The following is a 27890-nucleotide window of genomic DNA, read 5'->3' as shown; positions in this document are numbered from 1 at the left end:
ATATGACAAAAAGAATTAAGATAAATACCATTTTCAGGTTCTGAGACCCTTATTTATATAATACATCACTCTCTAAGAGTCTCTAGTTAATATATTTAAATCCACATAAGAATTTAAATACTGTTTAATATAAGTAAGGATGGCAAATCTGACACTTTGTTAATTCATCCATTTGCCTTTCATACTGAAATATAGCTATGCTTGAAATTTTAACTGTAAAATGTGCTATGCAGAGCTGTTCTAGATTTTTGTGGGCATGCAGACAGTTCAGCAAATATTGAACTCAGCATGCTAGAAAAATTTTGCTAACATAGAACATTTCATACAAAATGGCACACCCAGAATAGCTTCTTAAATTTAACTGCAGGTTTACTTTATATAGAGTCATATACCCTCATAGAAACAAATAATCTTGAAATACCTGAACAGATTGTATTATGAAGGAGCAAATGACCAGTAAGATGTGCCGTCTTTATGGCTCATTTAAATTAGAATTTGTAACAGCTAAGAATTGCCATAGTGTTGTAGGATTGAGACCATTGTCGTGGTTTAACCCCATCCAGCAAATAAGCTCCACACAGCCACTCGCTCACTCCCTGCCCCCCCCCCCCCCCATGGGATGGGGGAGAGAATCGGAAGGGTAGAAGTGAGAAAACTCATGGGTTGAGAGAAATACAGATTAATAGGTAAAGCAAAAGCCATGCACGCAAGCAAAGCAAACCAAGGAATTCATTCACTACTGCCCATCGGCAGGCAGGTGTTCAGCCATCTCCAGGAAAGCACGGCTCCATTGCGCATAACGGTTACTTGGGAAGACAAATGCCATCGCTCCGAACGTCTCCCCCCTTCCTTCTTCTTCCCCCAGCTCTATATGCTGAGCATGACGTCATATGGTACGGAATATCTCTTTGGTCAGCTGGGGTCAGCTGTCCCAGCTGTGCCCCCTCCCAGCTTCTTGTGCACCCCCAGCCTACTCGCTGGTGGGGCAGGGTGAGAAGCAGAAAACGCCTTGACTCTGTGCAAGCACTGCTCAGCAGTAACTAAAACATCCCTGAATTATCAACACTGTTTTCAGCACAAATCCAAAACACAGTCCCATACTAGCTACTATGAAGAAAATTACCCCAGTGAAAACCAGCACAACCATACACTGCTAATTTCAACTCTCTTGTCTGGGTCTGTAGACATTTTGAATAACGCAGGATTTTGCCAAGATATTCTAACAGAACATTTTATTGAAGCCTCCTAGTCACTGGGCACATATTGGATAAAATCATTGGTTACTAAAATTAAAAATGAACCACATTATGTTACTTAGCTTTTTCATTATCTCATTTCATCATTACTGGACCCAATTTGCCCTTCACTTTTGTTGCCATGAAATGAGAATACTATGATACTAATGTAAACAACATTATGTTTGTATGACAGCGGGCCCACTGGTGCTCCAGTTTTAATATAGAGAAAAAAACCTCTTTATCTGTAAACGGTAGAAATGGTATGACATTTTGATTTGTAAATAAAATACATATTTTAAAAATGTAGCATACTACATTAAAATAACGCCTTCAGTTCCTGACATAAGACAAATCAGTTCCTTAACATGAGTTACCATGCATTGAGAAAGCTTAATTTCAGTTCATGTCGTTATAAAAAAACTGATTTAAAACATTCAGTAATAAAAACTGAAAACATTTTTAATGTCATCAATAGTGACTCTGCTTTATGTTTTGAAAGGAAATCAAATTATGACTATCATGATTATTTCTGTTCCTTTCCTCTCTTTGTTTCCCCTCAAAAATTGACAATGGCATTGAAGTCAAATTAAACATCTGTTTGTAAAATAAACTGGAGTGCTACTGACAGCTGCTGCTGAATGGCAAATGTTCTACAGCTGTTGGACTCCTAAATTAACAATGATTTTCATTTACAAACAGCAAACAACAAGAAAATTATGGAGTCTTTTTTTTTTTTTTATCCTACTACTTGAAATTTATGAAAATGCAGACTCTACTAGAGACTTAGTCAGAACGAAATCATAGAATCACAGAATGCTTTGGGATGGAAGGGACCTTTAAAAGTCATCTAGTCCATCCCCCAATCAGAGTTTACTGTTTTATTTTCCCACTTACTGGGGGCAAAATTCAGACAAAATCAGATTTCAGTACAAGATACTTCAGAGAACTTCCCTCCTTATATGTCTTAAATCCTTTTTCATTTCCTCTCCAGGATATGTAAATAAAATATAATAATTCTTTGAGGATTTATCTTTCTCCAACACAAATTTTGTCAATAAAAAAAACCTATTGAATAAAAATATTTTCTTGATTCTTCATACATCTTTTTTAGATTTGTAAATACTCAGATACATCAAACTAGCCGATTTTTTCAAAATTTTAAAATGCTTACATATTAATTACATCAGAACTAGATGGCAGGATTTTTTAGACAGCAATATATTCATATGTTTAAAACAAATGAATTTGCTTTTTCATATGTTTAGAACTCAGATGGAACTCACTGAAGAGTTTCAAGTTCAGTGTGGTTATGCATTCATCAAGATTTTCATTAATAACTAGAATGATGGAATAGAGAACAAGTTACTGACTGCAGACAGTAGCAAGCTGCAGTTGCTTAAAATGCAAAACAGTTCATAAATCTGAGGAATTCTGAAAAAACAGTAATTAAATAATGTTAACACAAAGTCCTAGTTGTAGATAAAAGTAATTATTTGCACAAAGACAGAAAGGAAAAAGTCGATGAGAGAAGTATTTGATAGCAGGATGAAGGAAGCCTAGTGGATCAGGAGTTGAACACAAGTAAATGCTATTCTCTTATGAAAAACAGCAAATGCTACTGTGGAAGCACTTTCTCTAAGACCATGTGGAGTCATGTAAGGTATCTGTAGGATTACAATGCCCAGTTTTGGGTACCACAATTCAAGGATATGGATCATTTGGAGAAAGTTCAGGCAAGACTAATGAGAACAATCGGATATCTAGAAGGGGAAAAAAGATTGAAGGAGCTGGGGTTCAGTAGCCTAGAGAAAAGACTGAAGGAAGGCATGGGTTGAAAAGAAGGTTACAGCACCTGAGAATAAGGGGCACCAGAGCAATCATTTTAGCAAAACAGTAGCAATGACAGGTAAGTATTAGCACCACTTCCTCATGGGGACTGCCAAGGCTCCACCTTTAAGAATAACAGAGGTGCACAGGGCCTACTCAACCATAGTTCATCCTATTGTCATACTGTTAGACAGTAGTAGACTTGGGTATTTCACCAAAGTCCCTTCTAACATAATTTGCTATGGCTTCCCTATTTATCTTCAAGTTTTGGATCAGAAAGTAGAATTACTAGAAAGCACTATACCTGACTTGCTACTTCCTATGATTTTTTCCAAGTACACAATTTAAGCACATAGTAAGTATCCTTAGAACAGTGCTAAGAATTTAGAAGGTCCAAGAAATTCAGCACGTATAATTGTTAAGAAATAAAAATCAAAGTTTTAAATACCCCAATGTATCTTTGCTGAGTACCAAATGAGAATACAATTGACTTCTGATCAGTTCTGTGTTTGAGTTTGTGTCAACTGTTAACCTTAATGATTAACCTTAATTGCAGCATTTCCCCAGCAAGTCTGGAGAAAATGATGATCAAAAAGAGAACTGATATCGGTGTCTTATCACAAAGTATGTTGTACTTTTCTAATGCCTGCATTCCTACCTCACTGCACATCAAAGCACACAATTTGTTACTTTTTGTAGAACAGCTTGTTTTACAAAAATACAAGTACTTGTGCAAAATAATAACCATATGGACCAATGAGAGTAATTGCATGTTACTTCCATTTACCACAAAATACACCATAACACTGATTTTTTTAAATTATCATAGGCAGTTTCAAGGTACAGTGTGAAACAGTTAAAAGTGTTATCTTTCATAATAAAGCCATAACTATATTCCCCCAAACACTAGAGGAAAGACCATCATCCTCTCCTTACTCTTTTTTTTTTTCCACATTTTTCTACTGCTTTGTACTCCTCGAGGAATAAACCCATCTTTCAGTAGCAAAACCATTAAGCTGCTTTGCAACACTACACATCTGCAAACAAAACAGCACGTGAACGAATCTAGCTAGATTTTATAGGATTACTATATTAACTGTGCTGTAAAAAAGATTATTTAGAAGACCATAAAATTACAAGAAAATCCATTTACAACGCTTTCCAAATTCACATGCTTCCATGGCAAAGTTAAAGAAACAATATTAAATCTGTGAGAAAGTGAAAGTGAAACAGATTTTTGTTTTAAATATAGATATGTTTAGTCAGTAGATCCAGGGGGCTGCTACTGTATATATTAAAATGCAAATAAGCATTTTTACAATCTAATATTAGAGCTGCTATAAATATAGAAGCTGTATAGAAATGCAGAAGGTTATTCTTTCCTTCCTAATACAGGTAAACTCTCTGTGGGTGTTTAGCTTAAAAAATGAAATATAGGGCTGTAAGTTAGTTACACTGCAAAGTTTAAATTTTTGTCCTATTTGTTTTGTAAAAAAAATTTTAAAATAGCTGGATGAAGAAAACATTTAAATTATTTTTAAGGAATTAGAATAGTACAATACTAACATATAAGCTTTTCTATCTTGCAGTGTTTTACAAAGAGTCACTAGCCTCTGGCTGCTCTTGAGAAAACAGAGGCATTGAAAAATTAATTGAGCTGTATATGATAACCTAGTGTGAAAGATAGGAATGGACCCAAATCTACTCACTTCCAATCCATGTCCCTAGCCATTTAAATCTGTGCACACTCCTGTGACATCAACTCCTAAAAGTGAAGAGTGGGGAAAAATGAAAGCCGGTCAAAAGAATAGCATATGGAAAATTAGTACGTTTTCTATATATCAAAGGTTGTATTTGTTCTAAGGACTGTTAGGATGCATAGAGATATCTTAGATTGCTATCTTAACTGTGTAGAAATACATAAAGTGTCTACATAAAATATTTTATTTAAGCAATGCACAAAGAAATATTAAGCTATACTGCATTATCTCTATCACAAATGAAGTTCAGAAGCTACTACTGTTGTCATGTGGTAGTTAACTGGAAGATACAGATTTATATTTTTTTAAACTATTAGTACAGGAATTTTGATCATTTCTCTCCATGCAGAAGACTCATTAATTCTACTGGGAAAAATCAATATAGCTATTTGTAATATGAGAACTGTTATCTTCTATTGTTCCATAAACAGCATATAATTGTTACTGAGAGCTCTTGCTAGGCAAGGAAGGCAGATTGTTCTCTATTTTTCCTTGGCCATTATATTTAGTCATAATGGAAAGCTTTCAGTAAATGCTTTATAACTCAATTGCTCCAGTATTAGCATTCTAATACACGGTCAGGTAAAATTGTTGACATGTAAGTATCTGGACAATTGCACAGAAAGACTGAAAGGATAAATGGAAAAGACTGAATAACAAGCTTAATATCCAATTCAAACAAGCACAGGGTTTTTTTTGTTGTTTGTTTTTACACTTTGAATATTTAGAGGCATAATTTTATAGTGAATTCCTCATAGCTCTTCAACTATGTACTAGTAGCTCACCTGCTTCAAAATAAACAGTGTGATTTTTCAGTAAGTACAAATCCACGAATCTCTTTTTCAAGAAATACAACCCACGAGTATTCAGGAATCCTAAAAGTGCACGTAAAATCATCATATTTCACATGTTTTGTAACAAATAGGATACATTTAAAGAATACATCCCATATAAAGCATTTAAAGAAACACCCCATTAAGCATACGGGAAAAGACTTGAGCCATATATTACTCAGGTAAGTATCCCAACAAATCAAGGAAAATTGCACGTATTGTGCTAAGTACAGCCTAGCAAAGAAAAGAAAATGTTTTAGTGGCGAGAGCATCAGAGAGGAGCAAAGAATCTACTTATACTGCTTAATGACCTTAGTCTAGTAACCTGAATAACTTAAAACCTTGCCTCACTTCTCCCTCTGCCACCTCACAGATACTGATGAGGAATTTGGGACAAGCCTGAAAAGTAACACACAAATTTGTCAGCTGTAACTGTACATCATTCTTTTTCTTCATTGTTTTTGAAGTTCAACTCTGTGATCATTTATCAGATGTTTCTTTTATATGACTGGCAATAATTTCAGAAGAAGCAGCTTCCAACCATTTAAAAGAATCTGACTGATGCAGACCCACTCTGTAACTCATTGACAGCTGGAACTTCTTTCTGGTAGGACTACATTTGTGCAACTTGGTTTTGTGCTAGAGAATCATAATATCAACACTTTTAGTAAGAGAGATTAATTCTGAAATGGATTTCATTCTGACCATTTCAATTTGGCATTTCTGATAAACACTTTTCTTAACACAGTGTTATTGAGTTGGTCATATATTAATTCACACACCACAGAGCTTCTCTTGTGTTCTGTGAGTTTTGTTATCCAGATGCCTTGTGCTCTGTTTCTGGCCCAAGGACTCCCTGGTTGGATCTCATCATGAGTTCTGAGTGTAGAAAAGAGATTTGGCTGCATATCAAGACAGTTGCAGTATGTATATGTAGTTATGAACTCATGGGGTTTTGTGACATTTGGTTCCTTGGCATTTGGTTCTTCTTTTAGTCTTTCCAACATCACATTTCAGTACAGTGTTTACTCAGAGTGAGATGCCAAGTGACCTGAATGAATATTATGCTTGAAGTTACAAGAAATCAAGAAGTACATGTTGAAAAAACTCTAGCTGGAGTTCATTCACCCTCAGAGCTTTGAAGGCTTGAGAGCAAGAAGACTGCCAGAATCCATGTGGAGGCTGGAAACTGAATATTACATCCAAGGCATAGACCCATAGACTAGAACTGAAGTTGTCCCCGTAGGTATGATATCTTTGCTACAATAGCACAACTACCTAAAAGATTTTGCCAACACACTTGATATACTAAATATATCATAGTTTTTACTTGGAAGACCGCAATTCTTTAAGATTCCTCAACTCTATTTTGACTACATACAAACAAAAAACAATGTAATTAAAATCATGAATATCATCACATATGTAGAAAACAATTAAGTTTCACACTTTTCCTCAAAAATTATAAAACATTTCCCTGGAGATGGCTCAGAAAACATTTTCAGGAAAAACAGCAGAGACATTATGACAATACAGTGGATTTCTGCAAGTAGTAATGGTAATAAACACTATTTATAGATACCGGATTTTAATTTGGTGGTTGTTTAAGCATGATATGTACAGCAAAAATAACTAACTTGTCAGCAAGAACTTTTGTTACATTTACCACACAAGACACATCCATTGCCCGAGAACTCCTTTATTCCACGAGCCAGAGAACTGTGCTTTCTTTCCTACAAGGTAAACTGAATATACCTTATCTGCATGTGGCCATTATTTACTACAGTAACAATTAATCTCAGACTCCATGAAAATCACCAAATGTGAAAGGAAGAAAAGATAATTACCATCTAGCAATACTTGACTCTTCATGAGATCTACACCAGCTGACAGATTTAATCAATTTGGATATTAACAAGATTCTCCCTAAAATGAAATTTTAATATCTGACAAGCTAAGACAATTTACAAAATTTTCTTTACTCTTTTTTTATATTACAGAACACTAGAAGTACTTGCAGAAAACTATTTTGTTCTGTATTTTCCATCAATTACACGGGTCAGACCTTTACCTGCTTTTTCAGTACCACATTGAACTGAGACACTTTATCTTGAGGAATACAACGAACCAGTCAAATCCAGAAACCTGGGGCTAAAAACAGCCTAAAAGAGGTGGTTCTCCATCACCACTAAGAAACTTTTAATAACCATTTATTGCCTTTTTTTTGTCAATGGTGTAAATCACTTACTGAAATCTGTATTTAAGACTTTCCCTGTTAAACTAGATAAATCTCCGTTAGCTGTTTTTTTACAGAATTACAGTCTCTGATTATTAGCTGTCAGATATAAAAACAAAAAAAGGCACGTATGCTGTTCTGCGCTTGCTGAAAAGTAAAACATGCTAAACCAAGCATGACAGTCTACATGCAGAAAAAAATTTAAAAAAAGTTAAAACTGTTTTCAGACTCACTTATACAAAATATTAAAACAGATTGATTCAAATCCCTGAAAATTTCTCCACTTCCATGTGACGACAGAAATACCACCAGGCTCTGCTGCTGTTCAACTGTCTATATAATTAGCTTTTATATAAAATTGCACATAGCAAAAATAACTATAAATATCTCTCAAAAAAGTTTTAACAGTAGGTTTTCAAAGACGCTAGAAAGCAAATGCATTCTGAAGAGCCCAGAAACCCAGTAAATAAGTTTTAGAACAGAAACTTTTATCACAAGATGAAGGAAATGATCTGGTCCTCCCATATTGCCACATGGTACCTTAGTGTCTGATCAATCACAATGAACAAGGGAAAGTAAATAGGGATAGAAAGATTAAACATTGCATTGTGAACGCAACAACAAGTAGACTGCGTGCAGCATGACAGCTCAGAATGGTTCCAATAGATATCTTTAACCATAGAAGCAAGAAATATATTGTTGTAAGCGCTTTCCTGCTCATGCTGATACTTGGGTAGCTTCTGAAGCTAGCACAGATGCCGAGGCACCCAAGTGAATCCTTACTGCTAAGTAAGATCTGAGTGCATTCTGTTGATTTATTCTTTTTATAATAACTTTGTTCCACATAGCAAAGCTTTCTATTCAAGTACCTAGTGCTGTGATGAGGTTGACTACACTATCCAGCAGCTGATGATGCATTCCATTTCCATTAGGTCATTCTAAAAATCAAGGTGCTTAAAATCATCTTGCAGTGTCTGGGGCCATCCCCAAAGTGATATGCTGTTTCTCCATTTCATCCATCTGCAAAAATCATTTTAAGAGCTGGTATGCTGGAGTCTGTGTACCTTCCTATAATTGGATTTAGCTGCACAGTGTTCCTAGCATACCTCAGGCAAGTAGAAAGAGGGCTTAAAGCTTGAGGGTCTCCCAAGCAATGTGTAACATCTAAGGAAGGTCTTCTGTCTTGTGTCTTCAGTGAGACTCAAGCATAGGCTTAAACACTTGGACAAATAGAGCCTCAGCTATTGTTTGCATCCCAGAAGTACATTCAGCACACTGGCAGTTTCAATAGAGTCTGAAAGGATTTGAACCTTTAGGCTATTTTACTGTCATCACTTAGTGGGAATGAAGAGAATGGATGAATTGTTCTCAACTAAGCAAGCAATTACAGTGCAACATCATATGTTAATCCACCTCCCTTTTTTTTTTCCCCAATTCTAAGTTTTCACACAGAAGGAGATGTTTTAGAAAGCAAAGTAGTGATGATAAATCGAATTCAAATATATGCTAATTCTCCTAAACTTTGTATTTTGCAGTCACCCAGAAAGCTTGCATTACACATATATGTACTCATACCAAAAGATTTAGCATCCCTTGCTGAACCCAGGAACTACAGGTTACCATTTGTCTGTGTCATTTTATGCTTGTCACAACCAAACTGATCACATGCACTGTGCCTAGAAAGCATTGAGAAGACTACAAGCCAAATGTGGGCAATCATGAGTTTCTATCAAAGGTATCAGACTTCACAAACCACAAAAAAAAAAAAAGTGTTCTCAAACCTCAGTACTAGTCCAAGCAAAACTTTCTGGAAGCCTCTATACTTAATTATACCATTATAAGTCTAAAAAACCCCAATATTTGGCACTAAAACCATAAGAATTTTTTTATGAATCAGCTATGTTTGTGACTAGTTTTCTATATGTTGAAGTCATTGGACCAGGACATAGCAGAAAGGAAGAAGTATATCCTTATGATTCAAAACAGGCTCCAAAATGCTACCATTCTGTTTTGGAAATTCTAAAAGAAAATGAACAGATAGTCTCCGAGGACTGAAACAGATATGCATTGATAATCAAAAAGTATTTGCACTCCATCACTCAAAGAAAAAAAGAAAAATACAGAGGGCTTCTGTTTTCTCTGAAGTTCAAGGTTTCATAATTTTTCCATGATGAGTTTGGACTTAACTATTTATACTAATAACTGCTTTTAGACTTTTGTTTTTATTATATCATTAAAGCTTTCACAAATGACAGAATAATTTTGAAAATTGCGTCCAACGTTTCTATGCTATTCTATGGGAGCTGACCATAAAGAAGGTTTATAAAGAATGCTGACTGTAAATTCTAACTCAGATGTGGTCAAAGCTTTACATACAAAAGAAAAATTGTAAATGTTTTAATGCCAAAACCACACCAGTGATTGCTACGTATGGTGCCATGGAGGACTACACTCCAGCGCAAACAAATGCCACATTATGATGTTAATTTCTGGCATCAGCAATAATAATGTTGACTGTTTCATTCTTTCTTTGAAATGTCCTTGGGGAATGGAGCAGTTACCCTCCGAGATCAATAAAGCAACCATTGCGAGCAAGCTTGTATTTTTCACTTACTTTTTACTGGAAAGTACCTAACAACTTCCTTTCACCTTCACCAGCACATACACACCTAAGATACCCACACACTCTGTAAATAAGAAGTCATAACACCAAAAAACTTTTCCTTTTCCCATGAACTTCAATTTCTAAGATGTTCTTTTAGCTTTCCAAAAAGATTATGGGAACTGGTGCCAGGCAGCTAATTTAACTCTATATTGGCACTTCATTGGTTTGTTGGCACTGCTGATGTACATCCAGCAGCCTGAGAAAGTTGTACACTGCTAATTTAATCTGTACATTCTTTAAAGCAGTGACAATTTCATACTTTTGTGTGTATAGCATCAGAACTGCACTTCTGACCGTGTTATTTTTTGAAGCCTTTCTTGAGTTTTCTACAATAATGCGAGTACTTCACAGTGTAAAAAAATCAGAGTGTTGAACATCCAGCATGTCTTGACCAGCAGAGAGGAGAGAGAAGAAACATTTATCAAGGTTCCCTCAGTTGGTGGTACTTTACTACATTCCTTTGCTGACAAGATGCAGGCAGGCCCCTGAATCAACTTCAGCCACAGATGTTTAAGTTTCAGCGAGAAAAGTATAGGTCTTGGTTCATTTTTTTTTTGTAATGGCAATTCTACTTAGGACAGTAATGAAAAAAAAAAAAATCCATCACTTGTGTTGTTGTGTATCATTATTGGATTAAAGTGCAAATCTTGTCTCTTTAAAAGGATGTATAAAACATCATCACCTTATTATTACACTACTGAAGTAGTAAGTGCCTCAAGCAATATTTGTTATACAACTAAGAGGGAGGCAGTCCTGAGGGGAAAAGCAAATAGCTTTACTGATAAACAGCTCAGCAACACTGAAAGAATCTTCTTCATTGCTTCTTGAAAAATTCCATATATAAACTTTAACACACAACCTGTCTGGCCATCCAGCAAGCTGCAGGCTTCAGTTTTGCTGCAGTCCAATGTACACTTGTGTGTCCTGAGCTTAAGAAAAGACTGTAAGTGTATTCTTGAACTGCTTCAGTGCACATTAAAACAGATAATCTTGAAGAAAATTATTTTGCTGATATTGAGAGGCAGCAGGTAGAAGTGCACTGCCAAAGATTTGAGACCATTCCACAGCCAGTGTCAGGGTTGGGGCTAGATCACCCTCACAGACGTGGAAGAGGAGGGTGTTTTATCTCTTGTGCCAATCAGCAAAAGGAGAAGAAAGTGAAGCACAGGGTGAGGGGAGGGCAGCCGTGGACCAGTTTTGCTGGTGGCAATTTGCAGCCTGTTCAGAAATCAGTTGCAATTTTAACAATACGTTTTTCTGAATTCGCCTGAACTACCTTCAGCCCAATCTTTGTGCTAGCATCTCCTTAAAAGCCTGGAGGTGTTTTGTGTCTCTAAAGGCATCCCCAGTGCTGTAAGGGTCTTCGAAATTCTTTGGTCTACTGCAGGGCACATATTAGCAATTGCAAAGGCTTATCCCAGACATAGATTCAGAGCAAGCAAAGAAATCCCAGTTGTCCATGCATATTTGTCCAATCTGTCCTACTAAATATGACAAGCAAAATCTTAGGAGTCAGGACGTTTCTTTGGCAGTTTCCTCTGATATTCTTCACAGTAAGAAGTGACTTAAGGTTTCTACAGACAAATGAGTGGCCCTAAAGCAAAGTGCACCTACATAATCTTACCTTTGTCTGTTTCTTAAAAAGCATGAATACACATGGTTTAGAAATAGACTGTAGAAATAATAGGAAAACACCAGTAAAAGATCACCAGCTCTAAAATGAAAGCATTCACCTCTAAACAAATAGATCCGATTTTACTGGTAAAGGTCCATTTAGAAAATCCTGACTCTACAGAATGTTCCTATTATTCATTTCAACTACGATCATGTTTTTTACCTGAATCTCAACCAGTTAGATGCAATTTTGATTTTAAAGATTCAGAATTTTTAGATTTTTAGGTGAAATAAATGGCTGAGAGCCTACCAAGTTCAGTTAAGGTTACCAATTCAATGATTACTGAAGGCTTGGAGTAACTTTTGAACACTTGGGCTTTAAGTTGCTAACGTTTAACTTCGCAAGTAGAACTTGGTCAAGTGTGTCAAAGGAGAAAAAAGCATCTAAGAACTCCAGTAGTTCTTAGTCTAATAAATATTAGATGTATTATTAACTGAATTTTACTTTAATGGTTAGTTTAATATGCTTTAAAATACTTACTTCAGAATTACACAGCCTGTACCGGTAGGAGGAGCTGTCCAAAACACTTGAATGCGTGTCCTTCTTCTAGGTGTGCTCTCAGTAACAGCAACAGGACAATTGCTCATGAACTGGGTTTCTTCTTCATCTATGATCTAAGGAAATAAAAAGAGAAGAATTGGAAAAGATAAGGACGTACATAACCAATGTCTCTCAAATATGTTTTGTCGGTTCATGTTTTCCTTCAGTGGGATTATTTATAATACTCTATGCTTAGCTCAGCACTATTGCAGTAAGTTTATTTATACCATGCAGATCACTCACTGAAATGGAAACAAAAAGCCCACAAAATAAAGACAGAAGAATATTTCAGTTCTAGGTGAGCAGAATTTAGTCCTTTCTGAGCATGGCGGCAAATAACCTTTTTTGTAGATCCTGATTACTGGAGCCTCCTATAAATGTTAATGAACTGAAAATAATAAAAAGATGCATAATTTCAGGGTTTTTTTTTACATTATGTCAACTGATTAGGACAGATGGAACATGCTAAAGAAGAAGGGCTTACACTTTGTTTATTATTTATTTGTTTTTTAAACTAACATTTATTTAAACAGTATTATTCTTCAGGCATCAAAAGAATCTCCAGGTCAAAAGAGGTAATATATGCATCGTCTATAACTCAGAGACTGTTATTTAGTCCAGTCTGCACACATTTTTGCTTTTTTGTTTGATTGATGTTTAACAGAAAGATTTAAGTGGTATAAGTCAACACAAAACCAGAAGGGCTGATTTGGAACTCATGTTGTTCTAAGGATTTTACTCAAAGGTGTCTGTGACAAAATAGCTTTCTCACTACATATGTACTTCATGGATTGTACTTTAAGCCTTCTGTTCATCACATCTCAAAGAAAATTCATCAGAAGCTGCCAAATTTTATTTGGAAACAGGCAATGCTGTGATATTGCCAAATTTCTCTTCAAAATTCAGTGGTCCACTTTCATTCGATGAAGCCACAATTCACACTACACTGGGTCAATATTCAGGAAATTAATTACAAACCTTACTATTTTGAGAAAGAAGCTGTATTTATCAATTTATAACAAGACAACTCTGAAGGAGCTTTTTCAGAATTCTAGTTCTAATAACACACACACACTTCTACCAGATTACAATTAAAAAAAAAAAAAAAACCTTCTAGCAGTATATATAACTTTAAACAAGTATTTTGACAAAAAATACCATTTTACATTCTGAAAAAGTGGCAATATCTATAGTTTGACCAGATGTGCTTTAGTGAGCAGGCATCCATGTTGTCTCACCCAATGATACTGCCAGCACTCCCAAACATTTTTAGCTGAGCCAACAAACATTTCTTGTTTTCCATAGCAGAATGAAGGGGCACTGGCTCAGAGGAGTACTGAGAAACAATTTAGCTGTCAATAGGGTAATGGTTAATGAGTTTTAAATCCAAAGCCATTAATATTCTTCAACTTTTTTAACGCTTCATAGAACCTGTGTAACTAAACACAATGTGTACTGCTAGTACTTTGCTAGATTTTAATTAACGCAAAGCATTGGGAAGCATGGGATCTAGTGTAGGCTTAAGCTGGCACTGCACAGTTTCTACTTCCACTTGATACAATTTAATGCACTTAACTCAAGCACAGAGAAATCCCTAACCTACAATTCTGTCTTGGCCATCAACTGCTTTTATTCTGTCTGCCTTATTCCTGCAACAGTAAAATAAAGAAATAAAACTGTTTACTTATCTCTCAGAAAGGTTGTCTCAATTATTCAGGACCATATCAATTGACCTTTTATCCATTTCTCACAGTAATTCATTCTCAATCAAAACCCAATTTTGGTGGAAGCTTTGAGTGAAGAATGGGTGATTTTATACCATATCATACAAAATAAAACACTATTGCACATTATATAAAAGCAGGATAATTCCCACTGAAGGGGCTCTTAGGAGGTTATCTGAAAGTTCTTAAAAAGGACAGCTTTTTGAGAAAAACAGAAATATTGCAAATTACTGTACAAGTTACACTAGCTCCATATTCTCTTGCCAGATGCAAACTGCTGCTCTAGTATAACAACTCACATCCTTAGATAACAACTTTAAAAATATGTTCAATTCAGGTCAAGAAAGGTTAAGTAATTACAGGTAAGTGTAAAGACTTTACGACTAATCAGATGAAAAATATTCAACAATGATCAATAAACCTTTCACATATGTTGATTTTTCCAAATCTAGTTTAGCTTTTGTCTGACACACACTTCATCAATGAATGTTTCTTGAGAAGCCCAACTGAAATGAATCCATGTTCTCAAAGTATAGAGTTGCTATTTTCAGCTAACAAGAACTCAACTGCTTTCATATCCCTAAATATCATTCCTCCAGCAGTCATCATTGTAGACCCATCTGTGATGCATTTGCATGTTAAGTAAATTCTTGTCTCCAGGTGAGTCAATCCTGCTTTTTCCCCTGACAATGAATGGAATCACAAGGAACACCAAATCCAACAACTAATATTTAAGTAAGGAGTTGTGAGCAACTGTAAGTTGTTATTACAAGCCAGATTTCTGGCTACTGCAAAACCAGAACCTGAAATATTTGTTTTAATTCTAGATAGTCATTAGGTTGGAGCACATCCATGCCCTTTTCCAGTAGCAACAAATGAACACAGAAATGCAGACATATTTTGCACTTCTATAGCCTACCAAATTCCTGCAACCTAGCAAGTTATGAATTTGCTCAAGGAATACAGATGCCTATAATGAAATAATTTAAAAGTTCTGCTTGCATTTTAGAACACGGTCCTGGAAGAACAGGAAGTGGTTGAACCTCAAGGCTACATCACAATTTCCTGCATCACTAACCATGAAAGCAAGAAGATTTACGCAATAAGTGGCTACTGGGAAAACCTGACCATAAAAGAATAAGATCCTCCAAAAAGAGTTCCTTGGAAGAAAAATTAGACAGAAGCCTTCTTAATAAAGACTCCTAATCTTGACAGCGTACAGTAAAGAACTTCTAAACTAGCTGGAAAAACTCAAATGCCAATTGATCTGAAAGGATTAAAAAAAAAAAAAAGTTATTTTAAGATATTTTATGAAACTCAGAAGAATTAACCAGATTCTAGGAGTTCAGATAAGTATAAACCCATCTCAAATATATTTGTTGAAAAGATTGGTTTTTTCCATATCCATGGAGGTTTGATTCTTTATAAAAAGTTCCTAGGGGCAATACAGAAAGGGTTCAGTACTTATGCAACAGGACTCCAAATGACACAACACTTCAGGGTGGTGGATGATATTATTGCACTCACACATAACACAGGAGAAAGCAATAGCATCCTGGCCAACTTTGGCAAAAAAACCCAACAACAACAAAAAAAAACCCAAACCCAAACAAACATATGTAATCTCTGAAAATAATACAATCCTGATTTTTCTTCTGGAATCAAGTCAGACCACATAGGCCTGAAGGAAAGAATTGGCAGGAAAAAGGCATGCAGATTAAAATGTAGCATTTGCAAAATTATAGCTTGCTAAACACTAGGTTATCTGTAATGGGAAGCCTTACATTTTCAGGAATGGGCCAGCAAATTAACTACATGTTGAAGAAAAATCCTAAAAACTAAAATAAACACTTGGCTGAAGAATCTGAGGTCTCAGAGGGGGGATATCTATGTGACTAATTCTTTTGAATCCACAAACACAAATGACATTAAGTCTTAATGTTCTATTTAGGTTTTGGTGTGGGTTTTTTTTTTTTATTACTATGATTGTAATATTATTGGACCAATTTATTCCTCCAGGGAAACTCGTGCAAATCCTGAACAAGACTCTTGGAGTTAACCTGGATTTGAATGAGTGTCACAGAAAGCAGAATTTGGCTGAACTTGGGTAAATCTACAAACATGGAAGTAAGGGTATTAAAAGGGAGAATTTACCAGCTCCAGGCTCAGTCTTGCATTCTTTGCATATTCCAAACACTGAAGAGGTTGAGGACAACTTCTGGGTGTTCCTGAAAAGCCAGACTGGATAACTGCTTAGCTGAAGAAGTTGTTTTCTTTTCTCAGAATTGGAACATTTCATGCTGAGTGATAGAGCTTGCTATCTGTTTCTGATTTCTATAAGCTGTTAGTCAAATAAACTAAACCAGGCAGTTATCCTTTCTATTGTTAAATTTATATCAGTATTAAAAAAAAAAAAAAAAAAAAAGTCAAAATGCTATACATCACAAGAAAGGAATTAGTATCAAGTACAAAAGGAGATGAAGTTACAGAAATCCTCTATTGGCTTGTGTTCACCTCCTTAGTTTAAACCACTGGCTAAGGTCTTCAGCGCCGTTTCTTGTTCTGTGGACACATCATCACTTTCCACCCACTGAAACAGCTGCGTTCTACTGGAAGAACCAAGTTTTTAAAAAGAAAAAAAACAAAGTTCACAAGATAAGCATTTTTGTGGGCAGTTTTCTTCTTTGGAAGAGCTAACATGGAGTCTGGCTTCCAGAATGCTGCAAAACTACCTTCTCCTCGAGGAAACTTTCTCATTATAAAAAGAACATTGGGTCTACATAATGGTAATATTTGGCCTTTAGGGATTAATCTAGAACAGAGCTTATTATATGGAAGGGAAGACTAATGATGAACAAAGTTAGTTTAAAAAAAATCAACCTCAAAGATATGCATCACATGACACATTTCTTTGACTAAAGAACACAGTATTTCCTTCAGAGTCTGTGCTTACAATCAGAAGAGCCAAAAGAATCGGAGCTGGAACTTTTTATGAAATGTCAGTAATCAGTCTTGATGCAGACTACGATTCAAAGCCGTATAGCACCAACAAGCACTGCTGGGCTCTCAGTAAGATTTGTCATCTTTAGCACTGCACCTGAAGACTGGAGTTGTCTGATAACTAGGCACACCTTGGAGCACTGGAGAAAAGTGTGCAAATCTATTGAAGAAAGGCATTGCTAAAATACACTTGTAGATTATCACTACGTTCTGGTAACTTCTAGCACAGACTACATAGATATCCTAAAATGTTGTAACTGGAAATCAAATTTAGTTCTGTAATCATTACCTGAGCACAGACTTTATCAAGTAAAGATGAAATGCACTATATAACATGATGGTAAGTTCCATGAAAGCAGTATCAGCACAAGTTATATGCCTCTCCACCTGCCTGCCTCTGTGTGTCCATCTACCTGCTTGTTTTTCATCCCAGACACAAGGTAGTTAGAATTGGGGGGGAAGACGCTTTCAGCTCTCCACAAAGTATGATGCCAGAGGGTCAGATCAAGTCTTCGATGTATATTAGCAAAAGGAGAGGAAAAAATAAAGGATTTATAAATTATCTTCCAAGAAATGAAGGAAAAAACCCAAACCAAACCAAACAAACAAAAAAACCCCACAAACCAAAACCACAAAAAAACCACAAACAAAACCAAACATTTTTGTGTAAGATGTTCTAAGGAAAAGTATTTGAATTCTGTCCAACTGTCCTTCTCTTTTTTAAAACAAACAATTTTAATAGCGTGTTCGTTGCAAAAAAGGCTGTGTTGGATGATCAAAAGATAAAACAAGCTACGAACAGAATCCTGTCTGAGAATCTTATGTGTCAAAGACTCCCCAAAATTTTTGCTATCAAAAATCTTATAGTCATACTGTACTGCATGTTGCTCTTCAGTCTAAGCAAACCTAAGAGCTATGTTACACCTATTGTAGGGCAGGTAGTAGGGTCTATTCTAAGGTGCAATTCAACCAAAAGGAGGAAGAAAGCAATTCAATGTGACGAGAACCTGAAGCATGTTAAAGATAAAGCACTACATTGCCAGCTTTTACACTAAACAGCCTTTCCTGTCTGAGAGACTGTCTATGGAAAGTTTAACAAAACAGCAATTTCTTCTCAATTCAATATATATGAAAAGAGAAGACATATATTGACAGAGATAGGTAACAATAACTTGACAGCATTTGGTAAACGTAAAATGTTATATTGTATATTTTTTCTTGAGTTTGAACCACTCTCAGTAAACTCAATCAGTTTTGTAATATGTTGAATTATAAGGTTTATACTTGTAAATTGAAAATGGCCAATGAAGTAAAAGCTATCCGTGAAACTCAAGAGATAAATTAACTTAGATTGTTCTGAATTGAGACAGTTTTCATCTAAGTCATCAGTAAGGGTGGACTTAAGGTCCAAAGTTTAATCTTTGTTTCCTATGAATTTTTTTCCTTAACTGTAATATTAACGTTCCTATGAAAACAGTTCGGTAAATTGATTCAAGCTACTTTATCAGACCATATTACTAGTATTTTTGACAGATAATCCATCTTCTCCCAGATAACATATTACTTCTATAATCTCTAACAGAAAAACTATATTAGGCACAGAAAGCTGTCATTATTTTCACAGCTATAAGTCTCATTGGGTTCCATCTATAACTTTCTTTAAAAAGTAGCTATTTTGACCAAGAAAAATCCTCTAATTTAATTTTTGAAAAGCTGTTAGTAAATACTAAGTTCCAGCAGCGAAAGAGCAAAATCTTTTTAAATAGTATTGCCTTATGAAATCCCTTCAAAGATTCTAGTTTCTTAACACAGCCAATACTATCCAACAATCCTCATCAGAAATGGGAAATTATTTTGAAGACTGAACTTGCTTTTCTCACCTTGGCACATAAAGATTCAAAGTGCACCAGCTGACTCTTGCCCTGGCATAAGCAACAGAGCATACAAATTAGTTGCAGCATTAGGGACATCAGCACGAGTAAATTGTGTAAAGGAACTTCTCGTGACGTTTTGTAGAAAAGCAACGAGTCACTCTGTGCCTTGCATGACAAATATAACTATTCTTCATGCTTCATGTTCAACTTACACCGCTCCTTATAACATTTGAAATGATGTATTAGGATTCTGGGCAAGATTGAAAATTTTAGTTTTAAAGAAACAGGACTTTTGGCTCACCTTGATGTATAATTTAATCAAGTTAGACCTAAATCTAGAGTAAATTTACTGAGATCAGACTCTACACTGAACAATTCAAACACATTAACTTGTGGGTTGGGGTTTTTTTCATTACATTCAGGCAGTAGCTAAAAGACTGAACTTGCTTTTCAATGAAATCAGGGTTCATTTATGGTCTAAATACAGTTTACTTTTGGAAGCATGAAAAAACAGATGAAAAAAGGGTACATTTTATGAACACTCAGTCAAATGAAAATGAGGAAATATTACTTTAAAACTCTGTTTCAAGGACTAGGAAGCAGAACTGTCCTATCGCAGCCCTAAAACAGAATAATAACCACTGAGGATGATGGAGACACCCAGCAAGGCTACGCTGTGGCTATCCTTTGCTGGCCCACCAGGAACAGAGTCAGCATTAATTAGAGCAATCTTCTAGCTGCATTTCCCTTCACCTGAGCCAAGGCCAACCCGAAAGAACAGTTGTAGAGAATGAAATCAATACTAAAAAAAATAAAATAAATAAAAAAAAAAACCCACAGAGCACAACCACTTAGGCTTCTCACTGGCTCTCATGGATTTCTCGTTTCTCTCCTCCTTGTAACTGGAAGATCAGAACGCAAACAGTTTTTCCAAGATTACAGAACTAACATTTCAGATAAGACTATAACCACAATAAACTTCAACAAAGATACATGCAGGATTCATTATGTAATACTTTTGCAGAGAGATTATTTATATTCAATGTTACAGTTGCCAAACTATTTCAGTATGAACATTATTTATTTGGCAAAAAATAACCACTATTTCTATCTGATAAGAAATTTTCACAAAGAAAAAATAACTTTTGATAGGTGGTGTCTCAAGTGCTTTCAGCCTGAGAGAATTGTTGCTGATGAAAGGGGTGTTATATAAAAAAAAAAAATCAACCTCGCTATTAAGGATCTTTAGATAACAATCACTTGAAAGCAGTATAAGTTTAAGGACTTTGTATATTTCTTGTGCAGTCACTACAGTTAGGACCTTTCATTTAAGCTTATAATACACACGCTTTGGAAAGAGAAAAAACCGTTGCCATCTCTCCTAAATATATTTGCTGCCATTTTATCTAGTTATATATAATCCAATTAGCTACCCCATCTTTAAGACCCCATTTTAATCTGATTTTCTAGATAGATAAAAGGTATTGGAAGGTTGTGCAAAGAAAGAAATGTTTTCACAGCCTCATAAAAGAAAGTGATATAAAATAAGGCAATGTGGATGCAACACTTGACTGGAAGTGAGACGTGACTTGTATTGCTGAGCAACCTTTCTCAAATCACTTTAGTGTAGTCTGGTTCTCAATTGTGAAGTGGGGATATAGACATTGAGCTACTTTTTCAAAACAATATATTAGATGGTCTACAAAAACATACTTAACATGTTGTTTTACCTCAAATTGGCCTCAGACTTCATAAACAGGAGTTCTTTGGGAGGAGATTAAATATGAGATGCCAGATCTTCAGCCTGCTCTGTGATATGCCAATAGCTCAAAATTAGATGGAAAAGTGGCTTAGAGAATCAACTAGGAATTCAAGTCAGGGAAATCCAGAGAAGCCATAAAGTTAGGGTGGCCCCCTGTGTACCAACCCTCCACCTTATTTTTGTAAAAAGAACAGCCAAATTCTGTCAAAGATCTCCCAGCTTGGTGCATTGATGGCCGCAGAACCCAGGACGCAGAACAAAAACAAATCTGGCAGAGCTCCAGTTTGACAATTGCATCTTTTACAAATGAGAATGCTTTTTCAGCCTATTAAGGGATTGCAGTACAATTAATTTAGAAAGGAAATTTAAATGTTGCTAAAAACCAAGAACCTTGCTTGCAAAAAATATTTGTGTTTTCATTTGGCTGCACACTGGGATTAGAAGACAAACCTTATTTACTTATTTATCCTGCAAAAGCTGAGATACATCCTAGTAAAGCACGCTCTGGGACCAGCATTGAAGACTCTACTTCTGATATGGAAGACGCAGATTCATATATCCATTCTGAATCAGGAAGTTCACTGTCAGTGTGAGCTTTTACAAAATGAGTAACCTTCAGTCAGTCTCTTTTCTGATTCATTCTGCCTCACATTATATACTCGCTGAACCAAGGGGAAAAACTGGCTTGATGGTCAGGTAAATGAAAGCACTGATGTGTCTTCAAATCTCTGCTCTGTTTATTTTGATGACTTTCCCTCCAAGTTGCAAAGCCAGTCTCTTCCCTGCTGGCCTAGTGAAGTGTTTTACTAGTTTTACAAAGCAGAGTGATCCAAGAGGAAAAGACTATAAGAAATCAATCCGCAAATAGACTGCTGCTGCTTGGAGGAGCACTCGTTAGGGCCGCAAAACTCCCTGGTGCGATCCCTGTTCTAATGACTCAGACACTTGAACCTCCTTCTCTCCATCCAGATAAAAAGCCTTTTATCACTTGTGATGGACCTCTTCTTCCAACTGGAAATTATGTCTGTATGAAAAGTTTTCCTGACAAAAAAATTGTGAAAATTGATATATTCCATTAAAAGGCTCAATATACTGGTGTTTCTTTCTGGGGAGACAAGAGACCAAAACATTTCCCCAAAATATTGAGAATCACTTCTAGCATTGGTTTGCTAGTCCAGGACTGAGATCCATGTCAGTTTTAAGAGTGCTAACTTAAAACTTTTTAAAATGTTCAATTAAAAACAAATAACAAGACTCCTTCTGCATTTATTGCTGACACTCACAAATAAATGCCCTTGTTTGAAAATGAACAAAACAGACCTCCAAGCTTCCTCCCCAGACTTGGCCTTGTGTGTCATCTTGCACTAGGGCTCATCAATAGTCTCTTATAACACATCTCTATCATGGGTTTATGTTTAAGCCAGCATGAGCACTTTGGCCACATTACTGTGGCATACATACACACACACACACACACACACACACAGTGCTGCATCTGGCAGCACCAAAAATTCACAAAAAAACTTGTAGTGAATAAAAGATTAATTCCCCATTGACACAGTGGGCCACTCATGCATACAGAGGCAAATACACATAAAACAAAATCTAACAATACATAAAAAAAAATTAATTTTTCCCCCCACATTTTCCAAATCCATACGGTAATGAATTTATTCAGATTCTTCCTGTCTCAGCACAAAATAAAGATTTATAAATATGTACCTAAAACAACTTCCAGGTGTTATGCTAAGCATGCCCTTAAGGTCACTTAAAAAAGTCAGAGGCAGTGTGCTCAGTACCTTGCAGGACTGAATCCAGGATAATTTAGAATTGTGTTTATGGACATGCTTGTGAAAAGCTGAAGGACTATCTGATTGCTGTGAGCACATTTTTCTGCTATTTATAAACTTAACTAAAAATCAGCATTCGCATTTTTGCTATATGCAAATGAAAATCTTGTCAGCATATTCTTAATAATTTGTCAAAACTACATGAAACTCTTCATACTGGTACTAGGATTTTCCCCAATTTCTGCAGCAACCACCTTTACAGGCCTGAGCTCATGTGTCGTTGCTTCTGTCAATGCACATAATTCTTTACACAAAAATACCATTTATAAATGTTTGAACGGATGTGTCTTCACTGTGACTGATAGATATTTCATTAATAAGGATGTCTAGCCACCATTCAAGTCCAGTCAATAACATATTTTAGATTCAGTGGTCCAGAACTTCTGTTCACTGTAAAAATAAGCTTTAAGCATTCAAACAGATGAGAAATGTAAATACCCAAAAAACTGACATTCTCATGTCCATAATGAAACAATACTTAAGAGAGAAAACATGATCTAGTCCAAAGTCCACCATTCTTATAACCAGTTCTAGAAAGCTTAACTAAGAGCAATCAAGAAAATCTGACCTTCATATCAGAACAAACCACATAGACTGGATGAGAGTTGTTACCTACTTATTACTGCATTTCAGTAGTTTGATAAAGTTGGTGTTCAATGATACTGCTTTGGCGTAGCTCTTCCCTTTGAAATTAATTACATTATTATCTTTTGATAATATTATAATTTTTCATGTACTGTTGCCACAATTGTATATTACCAATATCTTTAGCGCTGTAATGACCAACGTACAAGTAATGTGAGTGCCAGAGAAATATTTGCTGTGGACTCACACAGAATACACAGACCTTATCTTCTGCTCACACAGGCACTTCTCATTTACATTTCTGTGGCAAGGAACTCCAGGTTCGTTGTCAATTCAATTTAAAACTCAGGAACTGCCATTTTTATTTTAGGAACAACATCCCAGATAAGAACACAGTTGCAAGACCAGTCAATCAAAAGAAAAGGAATGTTAAATTTGAGGAGACCCATAAAACATCAGATAAGGAAGAAATTTTATAGTGGCTGGTCAAACGACATATGTAGCTCTTCTACTGAAGCCACCTTTCTATGTCTCAGGTTCTCCCTGCAGAGCGATGATAACAGCCTGCCTTCCTCCTCAACCTCTCTCTCTTGCATTTGTCAGAGCGTTAATTGTCAGCCAAAGGAACCTTTTCTAACTACAACTTTGCAGAGTACAAAGTGCAACATGGGCTTAAACATAGATGGGGCTTCCTTACTAATATAATCAATAATAATATTATTATAGAAATTACACTTTGCTACAATATAATAGAACACAACATTTGATAGTAAAGTACAAAGAAAATGCCTCTTCTGCTATTAGGTACACCAGAACTGATGAAAGTCATTTGAAATACGTAGTAAAATGTGAGTCTGCACATTTTACTGGATCAGCATTTCTCAGTTACTTAGTTTGTTCAGGCTTTTCATTTATCCTTCATTTTAGAAAATATCACACTACTCAGCATTATGAATATACCGCCAAGAATAGCTACCTCACTTGGAGCTCCTCATTTAAGTTAAGAAGGGATTTAAGGATTACAGAAAATACATAATTTTAATAGCATTATTGTCCTGCTTGGTGTTGGAGATTTGAAGCATCAGCAGCTCTGGCACATGTGCTATTCACGTTCCTCATGAATGTCTCGATGCCAAAATATACATCCCAACCTAGTTCAAGCAGATTCCACACAAATTCCCTTAGCCTTCAGATGACTGTGTACAGAATATAATCTATTTCAGAGAGACTTAATCCATTGCTAAAACCCCATTTAGAGCGAAAATAGTGGTGATCTGGAACTACAGGCTTTATACAGATAAATTTAAGAAGTCATTTACTCCCTTAAAAGAGCTCTCAAATCTTTTGCTTAGCAACTTGCATGAACCATTGGATCAGGAATACTGTTCATAGAGAAGAGCTGCAGAAAGTCAGGAAGGGTTTGTGGCAGCAAAAGTCACCATGTTCTTTGTGTGTGTATGAGTGTGTGCCTGCACATTAGGCAAAATCAAGAGATAATAATCCAGGCTATGGCTCCTTTTACTTTTGATATGCTGATGAACTACCAACACACAGATTCTTAAATTCTTTCCTTACTTAGAGGGTATCACAGATTATACAGTCTATTCATGAACAATTCCCCTGCCTGCCTCTGTGTCCAAGGTTTTCTATAAAGCCTAATTTCACGTTACCTAGAGTACCCTCCCTGCTTGCTGGGAGTTTCAAAGAAATCAAAACGTTATGCTTTCTCCCTTCCAGTATGAGAGGATTCTGCTTCAGAAAGACATGCTGCAGTCAGTCAACAGTGAAGCCCTAGAGTGGCAAAAAGGAGAGACTTCAGATTTCTTTTCAAGAGTTTGTTAGGCTCTCTTCAAATGCTGACTGAAGTCCAAGTGGGTTAAGTGCTGTGACTAAATGAAAACCTCACAACGCCAAATATTAAAACTGCATCTGCATTAAAACATGGTTTGGACACTTTCTTAACAGTGTCTTGCACAAAATGTTCATTACGGAAACAAAAGAATGACACAAGTATTAGGAAAGAAAAGTAATTTAAAGCTTCAAGGGTTGTGTGTTGTTTGTTTTTCAAAGAAGTTCTATATTCTCTTGAATATTTCATCATGGTATGAGATATCTGCTGGAGAGTTGTACAGTCTTCTTAAAGGAAATAAACATGCAGAAAGGGATTATGAAAAAACAGAATAAAAGAATTTTGGTAAAGCTACCAGCTACTAGGAAGAAAAATCAACGCTATCCCAGCTGAAACCAGGACAGCTTATAATAAAAATCTTCACAGCTCTGTAAATTGAAGCACTCTAAAAAATGAGCTGTAAACTGAAATGGAGCTGTATCAAATTGTACTTGTACATAGATTAACACTATAAGGACTAACAACCTTTGCCAGGTTTAAATAAGTAAATGAATATAGTGGTATTTTACTTTCATATCAATTCCAAGCAGGGTACAGTGATAAAGATGTGGTTTGTTCAATGGAACTCTCACTCACTAAACCTGGCACGACAGTCAGAAGCATGCCTCAATGAAGAGGCTTCCTCCTACGCAGGAGGCTGAAGAAGTTTTACACTATTATGATTAGAGAAATAAGCCTAACAAAATAAATAGCATCTTTTCATGCAGACATCACTATCTATTTAATTTTAAAAAGCTACAAAACATCTCTAAAACATAAAGAGCTCCAACTCTGCTGTTGCGTTAGGGCCTAAAACAGTACTCCCCCCTCACATTAGTACAGTAGCTCTTCATAATCCTCACTGGATACGCTGATTCCATTTTGCTTCAAGTGATATTTTGACTAAAATGTTCACTTAGTTGTACTTCCATATTAACACAAGGACCATAAATTTGGTCAAGTACTTGGCACACAACATTTTTTTTTAAACCAAATTATTAAAGGCAGTGATTTTGATAAATCTGCTTCTGACATTATTTGTACGTTCTAAGTGCATTTCTAAGAAGAATTGCACAGCAGACAGCAAATTTCTGAAGGACAGAAACACAGCAAGACTGAGGTGAGGAGGGCATGCGTGAAACCAGACCCTGCCAAGAGGGAGCCAGACAGGAGCCCGGACACTTGCATGCTGTGCCACAGCCACTGCAGCTGCTGCCCTTGCCGCTTCCCAAGGCTGGCAGCTCTGCTCCGGTCCAATGCAGAAAGAACAGGAGGAGCAATAAGAAGTCTGAAGAAGAAGATGGGACATGACCTACCGACATCTCGTGCCTTGACACTGCCACGCTGCATGCAAAATAAAAATCTAAGGTTTACTGCACCGTCACAGAAGAGCTAAACCTGCAAGCAGTTTCAGAGCAACCCTATATATATGCATTAGGCTAAGTTTTCATCTCCTGATGGTTTAGCATGTTTTGTTTTGAAATATAAGCTTTCTTTATGTATGTCAACTTTATGGCTGTAAATAGATTTTCCAATTAAAAATTTGTACTCGCATCTTACCATACTTGCAGATGACGGCACAATACCTTTAGAAAAAACAAATTTATCTCAATCTCAAAGGGATTTAATTCTGATGAATATGTATTTCAAGACTATAAAGCTGTTTCATTTAAAATTTCATTAGGGTGAGTAGAAATTCAATGTATGCAGTCATAGACCAGGAGGGGGGTAAGTACATTTTCTTTGGGGGAAGAAACCCAGCTTTTTGTAATATTCATTAAGAAACCAGAAAATTCATTTCCAAATCAATTTGACACATAAGCAAGGAAAATTTAAAATTGCAGATCTCTAGCATCAACAACCTTTTTAGTAATATTCCAGCACTGCAAAACAGGCAAATGTGTATGTAACCAAGAACGTGAAGAATGGAATAAATTATAATGTGAATTAAACAAGAAAAAACTGCATTTACCTGCCTTATGAGGAAAGGCTGAAGGGGTTAGGCTCTATTTCCAAGGCTTTCCTTCATGCTCTTAGCAAACCCACTTCAAATATAATAGATTAAAAAACAAACAAACAAACAAACCAACGAAAAAACCAACCTCAGACATTCCATTATTTCAAAGGTACATTTTAAAATAAATTAAGTTTCTAATTCACTTGGTAGTATTTCTTGCTACACTGAAATTTAGGCTTTAGAACTCCTACCACTACAAACACAATTTCCACTTTCAAAACATAATTTTGTCAAAATAAATTTTTCTTCTGGAAAGATGTCATTTTAGTGAAATATCATTTTAAAGCATCTGGAAAAATTTAAATGCATTCAAAACAATCCATTCTGAAATTAAATGTTTTGATTTTTCATCATCTCAAGTAATATTTATCTACTGTAAATAATGCAATAGAAAGAATAGTATATTTCAGTTTTAT

At 35.8% G+C, this 27890-nt stretch overlaps 1 protein-coding gene across 1 annotated transcript in view; it reads right to left on the bottom strand.

Annotated features, from left to right (window-relative positions):
* The window catches only part of SPON1 (spondin 1), a 201649-nt gene that overhangs the window by 147573 nt on the left and 26186 nt on the right, over positions 1 to 27890 (bottom strand). Inside the window, exon 3 of the mRNA XM_009461422.2 lies at positions 12715 to 12848. Coding sequence (XP_009459697.1) covers positions 12715 to 12848 — 134 coding nt within the window. The remainder of the gene's footprint in view (positions 1 to 12714; positions 12849 to 27890) is intronic.

The sequence above is a fragment of the Nipponia nippon genome, unplaced genomic scaffold (genome assembly GCF_047370975.1).
Source record: "Nipponia nippon isolate SJK-2023a ecotype South Korea unplaced genomic scaffold, ASM4737097v1 scaffold_10, whole genome shotgun sequence".
NCBI lineage: Eukaryota > Metazoa > Chordata > Aves > Pelecaniformes > Threskiornithidae > Nipponia > Nipponia nippon.
This window is presented reverse-complemented; position numbering and strand designations above follow the sequence as displayed.